General features: G+C 42.3%; 1 protein-coding gene across 2 annotated transcripts in view; it reads right to left on the bottom strand.

The window, feature by feature from the left end:
* Positions 1-5,714: 5,714 nt before the first annotated feature.
* Positions 5,715-9,774, bottom strand: part of ZMPSTE24 (zinc metallopeptidase STE24) — a 30,858-nt gene continuing 26,798 nt past the window's right edge. For both annotated transcript variants that reach the window (XM_029619585.1, XM_029619584.1), the window contains exon 10: positions 5,715-7,133. In XM_029619585.1, the coding sequence (XP_029475445.1) occupies positions 6,909-7,133 (225 nt within the window). In that variant the 3' untranslated portion in view covers positions 5,715-6,908. The remainder of the gene's footprint in view (positions 7,134-9,774) is intronic.

Genomic DNA, 9,774 nt, shown 5'->3' with positions numbered 1-9,774 from the left:
GTTAATCCTAATTTTTAAATTTTAATTTGACATTAGGAAACAAACTTCATTATATACATTTTTTTTTTTTAAAACATGAACAAAATCTGAGAAAACCCTAACATTTTTATATAATGGAAACCATGACTATTGCAAAGAAACAAAATTGTGATTCAGAGATTTTGTCAATGGTGGCTCTGATGTTTTTAGGCAGTGCTACTATAACAAAGAACACTTGATACAGTGCCTTATAAAATCTTTACATTTTTCATGTTCTATTTAAAAAAAACACAGATCAAAATCTATTAAGGTAGGAGTTTGTTTCATTGATCTATGCAACATACTCAACACTTATAGAAATACCCAAAAGTCATTAAGTATAAAAGAACCAAAAAGTCTTCATCCCCTTTGTCGTAGAAAACCTAAATTAACTCTGGTTCAAAAAATTGCCTTAACTAGGCCCATCATAAGTTAAACACAGCCCATCTATGCCCAGTCCCAATAGCTGAGCTGTATGAAGAATCAAGCTGTTTCTGTTTTATAATGTGAATCTGAAGCAAAGGTCAAAGCATGTTGAACAAATTGCTACCACAGGAACTCCAGGATAATATTATCCAAAGTACAGCTCTGAGGGGTGGCGGAGGCTATAAAAAAAAATGTCAGTGCATTTGAGGCTCCATCATTGTAAAGTGGAAACAGTTTGGCACCACTAAGCCAGTGCTGCGATCGGGCCATTCCTCCACAGGCCATAGCTATGGTTAAGGAAACTGCTGTGGAAGGGTCACAGTGAGGCCTAAAAGTAGTTTGAAAGAACAACAGTGGGCTCTGGCTAACTGGGGATACTGACTCTTCCAAAACACCATCTCTGATGTGCCCTATAGTGTAGGCAAAGAAACACTTAGAGGACACTGCCTGTAAATGGGAGAAGGTTTTGTGGTCTGCCGAGACCAAAAGTGAAACTTTTTGGTTCAACACGGGAGGGGAGGGGTTTGCATATGGGAATTTCTGTGCATCTCTATCCATTCAGTCCTTTGTATGTCAAAGTTTACAATGGGAGCTAGAACCTTAAGGGGAAGCAGCTGGGAGGAAAGAGACAGATGTTGACAGTTGTTGGGGGAGCAGGAAAAAAGAGAAGGTTGATGTAAGTATACTCTCCCCCTCCCCACCAGTTGACCTGGTACCTTTTTGTTTCCCCCAATAAAAAATCATGTCTGCAATTGCAACCTAAAATAGCAATGGACTTTTAGAAGAAGGCTAGAGTGACCTGCATGGAGGGACTATAGTTAAAATCCAAACTTCAATGAGCAGGTTGAAGCTGGAGGGTTTTTTTTTTTTTTTTTAAATAAACAACCTCTCGACCTTTGGTACTATGAGTGATATGCAAGAACTCTAGGCACCTACACTTTTGAATTTAACATTTTCTTAGGCTCCATGCCTTAAAAAGGGGTGAGGTCAGGAGCACAAATTTAGGGATTACAGCTCATTGCTAGTGCTTGGGTCCCTAAACTTAGAGTCAATACCTTGCTGACTGGTTTGAAGCTGGCGCTTGCTAGAGGGAAGAGCCACAGTTGAAGATGGATTTTTCAGTTGATGACTTGTGCAAATCTTCTCTTTTGAGGGGTTATTTTGTCAATGTTTTGGGGATTTTTACATTCAATGTTCTTGTAGTAATCCACCTAAACCTCCTATCTTGGATAAGCAGAATATAAAGCCTTGCACATGGATGAAACAAGCTAACATGCAGAACAGGACACACAATTTCCACCCAAGGCCTCTGTTGTGTCTTTTTGTCCAACAAATGTGTTCAAAATATCTGCTTCTTTGTTCTTAGTTTGTTTCAACAGTGACATGGTTTATGTAGGCAATCCGAGGCTTTCCTGGTGTAAAGTTTAGGGAGAGAGCTGGCCATATTTACCCTTAACCCTGCCACTCTAACATGAATGCATTAGTTTAAGGGAGCACGTGGACAGCAGTGGCACGTTCATTTCATTTCGGGTCAGGGCCTAGCCCGTGCTGCCCTTTTGTGCAGCTGCTCTGCTACAGCGGAAGAGATTTACCACAGCCAGGCAGGATGTAACCTATGAGCCTCTTCCTTTTTTCTCAGAATGTGTCACAACAATAAAAGATGTTACCGATACACAGCATGATGGCAGATATGGAGCATAAAAGCCCAATCGACCCTGTCCACTTCCATTCATGGTGCCCTGCCATGAACCCCTGCATTAACCCTCACACTGGTTCTTGAATGTTGCAAATTACTCTGAAAACCTAGAGTATCCAAAATGCCTGAAGTGTACCTGCAGACAGCAGTTCTAGTTTACAGTTAATGCATGTATGTTCCTATAACATGGGACCCAAAGACCAGAACTTGCCTTCCCTTATAAATTTGCATTAACTTAGCTGCTGTTACTAAAATTAACATTTTCCTGAAATTCTACAACCGCTGCAGCCTGCTTTAAAAAGTTATGTTTCTCTTGTGCTGGATTTGATCTTACTTCCTTCTATGGAGCAGAATAAATCTTTGATAGGTTATGATGGGCCTAGTTCTGGGCATCCTTAGCTTTCCCTGTGTGAGGGAAAGTTAAGAATGCCCAGAAGCAAGGCCATAAAAATCTTTGTGAAAAATGTTTGTATTTGGGGAGTGAAAGGAAGGAGAAGAATTTTGCATCAATGCACAATGAGTGGGCAACTGTAAGCAGTAAGGTGTCCAACAGAGCCAACAAGGTTTATTTGTGGTTAGAAGGGTGATAGTATATAACTGCACCATGCAGGCCGTTCAACTGTAAGGTACTTTACGCAAAGCATTTGCCAAAGCACAGCAACAAGTCAAAATTGGATAAAATACCACCACTTCCAGAATCCCAGGTGATGAGCAGCATCTATTTTTCCAGCACCATCTGACCACTACCCATGTCTACAGCTCCATGATTGCACACTGGTGCCAGCCGGATGAAGCAGGGTCAGACAGCCCCACTATTTTGGGGGGGGGGGGGGGGGTGGAAGGTGGGCACTAGCTGCATACAGAAACGATGCTGCAACTTTGTGCATATCTGACCAGCAATAAAGGGACTGATAGAGGCTTGGTGGCTGGGCTGGAACCACATGACCATTCCTGGTTTATTTATCACAGACTGGAATGGCATCTGATGTGTAGTGAACTTGCTGTACCAGGCACCAAAGGAGCCCCGGCAGCTGTGGCCCAAGAAAGGCAGGAACTGATGTGCTGAAACACAGAGCAGGAAGGGAACTGGGTGAAATGGCACCTGATTCTGCAGAGGTTAGTGGAAGAATAGCCACGCCTTCATAAGCTGTCTGCAGCTGGCACAATCAGTATGAATTGTGTCCTGGAACACATGATACGGGCAGTACAAGGCTTTCAAGGATGAGCAGAGTTTAACAGATCATCCCCACATTCAATATCCTGGAAATGGTACAGGGTTGCTGGAGGAGACACTGGTAACAGGGGTGTTGGTGCTTGGGGACATTGTGTGGCCACACTGTGTAACGCACGGGGAAAGGAGACCAATATTCTCACGTGCTGGAGTGGCACCAGAGCAGCAGTAGGGATATAGCAGCGGAAAGAGCAGGCTCTTCCTCTTTAAGCAGCACAACAGGTTTCTCTATCACTGGCCCTATGTACAACATATCAGTATTTGTGGACAGGAGACCCCTACCCAAATTACAGTTAAGGAGCCCTCCAAGGTACTGCAGCAGGTCATGGACACAGACCCATTGACATACTGGGCACACCTCAACAAGCTCACGCAATATTTTCTTGCCTGCTCATTAACCAGTTGTCCTAGGGCCAAACAGACAAAAATAAATAAATAAAAAATTCTTCTCTCCTCTCCTTCTCTGCCTTCCTTCAGATCCTGGAGCTCATGCTTTTCCTCTTCTGGTTCAGCAGCTCACTGCAGTTGTTGATGCCTTTCATCTTGCTACCTCCGTTCTGTGCCTGGGTGTGAGGACAGCATTGTGCCCATTCTATTCTCCTATGCGCTGGGGGCTTCAGGGCGGTGTTGATGTTACTTTGCTGCCCCCTTCCAGAGTGTTTCTGCGACTCTGCTTTGAACTGTTCATAAGTGAGCTGGTGCCACTTTTCCTCACCCTTGGGCAGGCTGTGCCCACCTTCAAGTTTCATTAAAACTAAAGAAAGGGGTAGATAAAGAGATGCACTATTTGGGGATCCAACTCACCAAAGATACAACAAACCTGCAGCGAGCTAACATTGATCCTTTCCTTAAACATCTGGAACAAAAATTGCAACCGTGGGGTGATCTTCCATTATCCATGCCGAGGAAAATTTTCCTGCTAAAAATGATGGAACTCCCACCATGGCTTTATGTTCTTTACCAAATACCATTATGGTTGACAAAAACAGAGCTTTTGTGAATTAATAAGGCTATCCATGCTTATCTTTGGGGTAGATTCAAGGCTAGATTGCCCCTTCAGACTTTAATGTTGCAAAGGGGTTTGTCGTGTCCAAATTGGAGAGAATATAATCTTGCATGCGTCCTTAGACATACATATGACTGGGTTAATGGTACCAGTATCCACACCCCTTACCAGTTTATTTGTGAATGGTTGGCCCCATTTAAGCCTGTAAAGCTTCTCCAATTGTCGGGTGCAGATATTCCCAGACGTTTTAGACATCGTTGGCTCCTTCAATCTGGAAGAGCTGCCTGGAGGTATTTATGTAAGGTCAGGCCAGGAATGCAGGACCTACGTACTCCATATTTATCCTTACAAGGCAACCCACAGTTCCCCCCGGGCGCACACTCAATGCTTTTCCAGCAGTGGGGAGAATACAACACTTTATTGACCCCGGCACGCTAGCAGGTAAAAGCTTTGTGGAGCTTCAGGGACAGTATGACCTTAGTTACAAAGATTCCTACACATACTTACAGGTGCACCATTATATACAAGCAGTAATGACAACCCCTCCAGCCATTCCAAAATATGGGTCCTTGGAGGGGTTTTTTTTTCCCAGTATGGGGAAAAAGAATAATTCATGTGCTATATTTACAAAACTGTTGGGTAATATAGCCAATAGGATAGCAGTGACTACTATCTGGAATAAATGGGTGAAGCAGACAAATTTGCTCCTCCCACATGCAGAAATTGTTACCATTTTGAAAGGATGCACCACTATTTCAGAAAATGTAACCCTTAGGGAAGTTGGGTTCAAAGTGTTGCATTGTGGGGCAGACTTTAAAAGCCATGCGGGCCTGTTACATAGGCACGCTTGTGCACACGTAAGACCCGGGGCTTTGTTTTGGGGGGGGGGGGGGGGGTTGCCGTGGGCATGGTGCCAGCCCCAGGGGCATTCTGGGGTCATGGCTGAGGCCTCCAAACCAGCCAGGGAATGGCACACCTGCAGCCAGTGGGCAGGCATAACATTCTGAACAAACGTGGGGGTGGGGAATTTAGTTAGGGCTGGGGCCAGAAAAAGAGTTCCCTCTGAGGCTGCAGTTTTCTACTATTCAATACACAGCCTCTTCTTGAATGACTCCACAGAACTGATTTTATGAAAGAGAATCCAGCATAGGGAGGGTGGGGGGAACCTCTGCAGGAACAACTGAGGACTGGGAAGGGGGACGGATGACATTCATTGTGGCTGCACAGTTAAAATGTTTGTATTACATTGAAAAACCTACTAAAGAAATGCTAACAAAAAAAAGAACAGAAAGCCCCAACCGCACAATCCAAGATAGGCAGATGAATTGCCTCCCCCCAATGACCTTAATGGAAGTGAAACATCCGCACTTGGGAACCAAAACAGAAAATGGCAACTGAACTGACATTTTTTTCCATGCAATACCACCACTGCCTAAGGTTTCTCCACCCCCCCTCCATACATTAGAAGACTGAACCGAATGGGCTAATGCAGGGGGCACTAACTCTAGTCCTCAAGAGCCAAAAACAGGTCTGCTGTCAGGATACCCATTAATGAATACTCACTCCAATAACTGACAAATTATACAGAACTGTAAAAAAAAAAAAAGGTAGTGTGAGTTTTATTTGTGCATATATTTTACACTTCATTGTTCCAGGAGCTGCAATGTTTCATTTCTACCCATGTATGCATTTGAATTATTTTTTGACATACAGAACACTATGCTTTACGGTTTAGTTCTAATTACATCCGACACCTTCTGACTTATTGGTAAGCCTGTCAAGGTTGGGAAAAGGGGATTTTGAAAAAAAAAACAACCTGTTACTGCTCCTGCACCAGAGCTGTGAACATTAAGGGAGATGAGGCCACCCAGCTGCTGCTGCACTGAGGTTGGATATAAAGACATCAGTCACTGCCGTACAGAACACCCAGATACTTAAAAATACATTTTGATAATTGTTACGAAAAAGACTTCATCATGAAAAGAGAAAAAACTGAAGTTGTAACTAAAATAGCAGCAAGTTACACTGTGATAAGATTCATTTTCCCACTTTAACAACCTGGGCCATCTCTCAAAAATCAATTTAGTCCAAATTACATTATTTTCATTGGGGAACCCACCCTCCACCCCCAGAAAGTTTGTGAAATGAACTAATGCATTCCCCAACAGTTTTCAGTACAGCCGAGGGCCACTAGCGACCCATTACCAGTAATACTGAAGGAAGCTTGCAAAGGAACAGAAAACAAAAGGTAAAAAGCTGGAATACCAAGATGCTAGGATGAGAACAATGATTGTGTGTTCTAATTAATACAATTGTGTGACCTGATAATGTTTTATACAAGTTCCTTTAGAAATGTACAAAACGCAGAGTCTTTCCTATGTGAGCTCTGGAAACCAAATGCATTCAGATTAAAGCAGATTTTGCACAAAATGTTTCACTCAATGGAATGAAAACTACAAAAATTAAAACGATGTAAAAAAAAAAAAAAAAAGTTTCCTACTGCGTTCATCTTTCACACTTACAATAACTTTTCAGTCCTGTTTCACTTCTTTTAAGGCTTGAAGCCGCTCTAGTAGAGGAGGATGGGAGTAATGCCACATAGAAAAAATCCAGTCTGATACGGGAAATCCTAAATTATCTTTGTTCAGTTTTATGAGGGCAGAGTAGAGGTCTTTAGCTTTTCCAAGGTTTCTGGCAAATGCATCAGCCTGGAACTCAAATCTTCGACTTAATACAGTTAGGCAGAAGGACAGAACCTGAAACACACACAAAAGGTTGGAGTCTGCAAATGTCTTTCCAAAGTAGAGGTAAATGGATTTACTCTTTGGGATCTGACAGATACTGGCCACTCTTCTCAAGAGACAGGACGCTGGGCTCGATGGACCTTGGGTCTAACTCAGAATGGCATATCTTGTGTTCCTATTTATAATAGTGCTAGCTCTACAAAACATATATATTATCTTAAAGTGCTACCAAATCAAGTACCACATGTGCTTTAAAAAGAGTAAAATACAGGAAGAACAAATCTTTTTCACATAGCTCCTATGTTTAAGATCATGTTTACCAACCTTCTCCTGGAGGCAAATCTAGCCAGTCAGGTTTTCAGGACTCTCACAATGAACATCACATGACAGATTTGCATACATTTGAAAACTAGTGTATGGAAATCTCTCACACGCATATTCATTATGGGTATCCTGAAAACCAGACTGGTTAGGTGTGTCTCCGGGAAGGGAGGGAAACACTGATTTAAGAAAAACTCTAAATATAATTGTAATTATAGACTAGCAAACTTGACTTCCATGCATGGAAACACAATACTGGCAATTATTCAGGAACAGATAGTTAATCTTGAAGATGAGAGTTGGCAACAATGAATTTGGGATCAGAAGCATGTACTCAATGTGGTTGTGTACATAAGGCTTCTAAAAGTGCACATGGTATATTCATGGTAAGGTCTCACAGCTTTTAGAAGTAGAAAGATTACCTCCCTCCTCCCACTCATGAGACATCTCTATGCACTCAAGTATAATATTAGCTTCTCACACTGCTTTCTCACTCACAGGCTACCTTGAGGTCAGATGGTCCACCCACCTTTTTCTATTTGGTGACTTTTTTTCTGATTTGTGCACCCCCAAATGAATGACTGTACTTGTAATATTAACAAAAACAAAACAAAACACACATTGCCAAACCCTTGACCATTCTTCCAGTTTTTTTTTATTTTTTCTCTATACCACTTGCCAAATCTACACAGTTGCAGATGTTCACATTTGCAAACAGGCACACTTCACCCCTTCTACACAGTCATTTACAATGATATGGAAAAGGATTGGGCCTAACATGAATCCCTGTGGCACTCTAGTCACTTTCCCTTCTTCAGAAGGTACCGCACCAACAAGTCTTACTCCTTAATCAGCTTCTCACCCAATTAATTTTTTCCTCCACTCCCAGGACTGATGAGTAAACCAACCATTCTGTGGAACAGTGTCAAAGGCCTTCACAAAATCCAGATTGGCCACATCTACTCTACCCTCTATTAAGAGGATCCCACCTTTTCAGACTGCTTTAAAACTTTACCCCAGGCTCTAATAGATAGTCACCGAGCCTAACTCCATCCAACCTGCCAGTCAAGTCAGAACTTGAACCTTAGCTCTTCATGCTCATGTAGACTATTCATCTATTTGGGCTCCAGAATGGGAATCCTTTTCTAAATTTCTTACATAGAACCTGGGTAGATATTCCATGCCTAATTATACTAAATAAGGAAGCCGCACTCAAAAATATACAATCCCAGAGTTCTCATTTAAATATTTGTAGACCCTACCATATTTCATGATACTAAATTGATTCCCCACATAACTACTTACTTTAATCCTCCATCACGGCCTTGTTGTTTCAGCCTGTTTTGGTTGTATGGCTTTGACTGTCTTGACTACATTATAAATTCCAAAGAGCAGGGATTGCCCACTATGTGTCTCTGTACAGAGCAGCAAACAGCTGGTATGCGCTATACGAATATAATAATCTCAAAGAATTCAATCAACTTTGGCACTATCTTCTTCTTGTGAAACCGTGGCCTTTAATTCATCACTGGCCCAGATGCTGCCTGCTTCCTGGTCAGGTAGAAGTAACACCTCTGCCTCTTACCCTAGCCTCCAATAATCCTGGGACTTTTCCCTCCCTGTATGACGTTGGTAGTTTCAGACTAACCCAGAAGTTGCAGCAGTGATCTTTGCTTTAGCCCACTGGGACAATTATACACCTGAGTCAGGACAGAATTAGAGGTGTAATGCAAATTATTTAAAGTATTTGCTTTAGGAAAAAAAAATGGAACTTGTCTCATTTCTGAGATGCGATTCTGTAGTGCAGAATGGAAATTAGCAGGCAAATCTCCTTAAGAAATCCTCAGAATGACCTTGGTAGCTTTCTAGTAAGTCTAAGAACAATAGGGGACAACAGCCTGGAGAGAAGAGGAGATAAGGATGGGCTTGTATATTGCAACACCTGGGAACTTCTGGGAGGAAAATTAAAAACACACAACCCAAACTGTGTGACAGCGCCAGACATTGCAGTGGTGCAGGCAAGTGCCATCAACAAGGTAAGCACCTGCCTGTGCCCACACGGTGAAATCCAGTTCCATCCTGAGTACCAGAAAATCTCAATAATGCCCTTTTCTTAGGTATTTCCTCCCCTCTGCAGCTTCTCCCCCCCCACAGCAGCCCATGGCCCAGCTCCTAGAGCATTACTATTTGCCCTTCTTCAATAAATTCTAATGAAAACCGGAACCTTCTAATTAACAAGGAAACAAATGCTGGCGTTACTAGAATAGAGGATTCTTAAAGTAACTCTAAAATGGCAAGTAGCACAGGATAATCAAACTCCCACAATTATTAT

This window comes from Rhinatrema bivittatum, chromosome 11 (assembly GCF_901001135.1).
Source record: "Rhinatrema bivittatum chromosome 11, aRhiBiv1.1, whole genome shotgun sequence".
Classification (NCBI taxonomy): Eukaryota; Metazoa; Chordata; class Amphibia; order Gymnophiona; family Rhinatrematidae; genus Rhinatrema; species Rhinatrema bivittatum.
The sequence above is the reverse complement of the archived record's forward strand: the minus strand, read 5'-3'. Positions and strand labels throughout refer to the sequence as shown.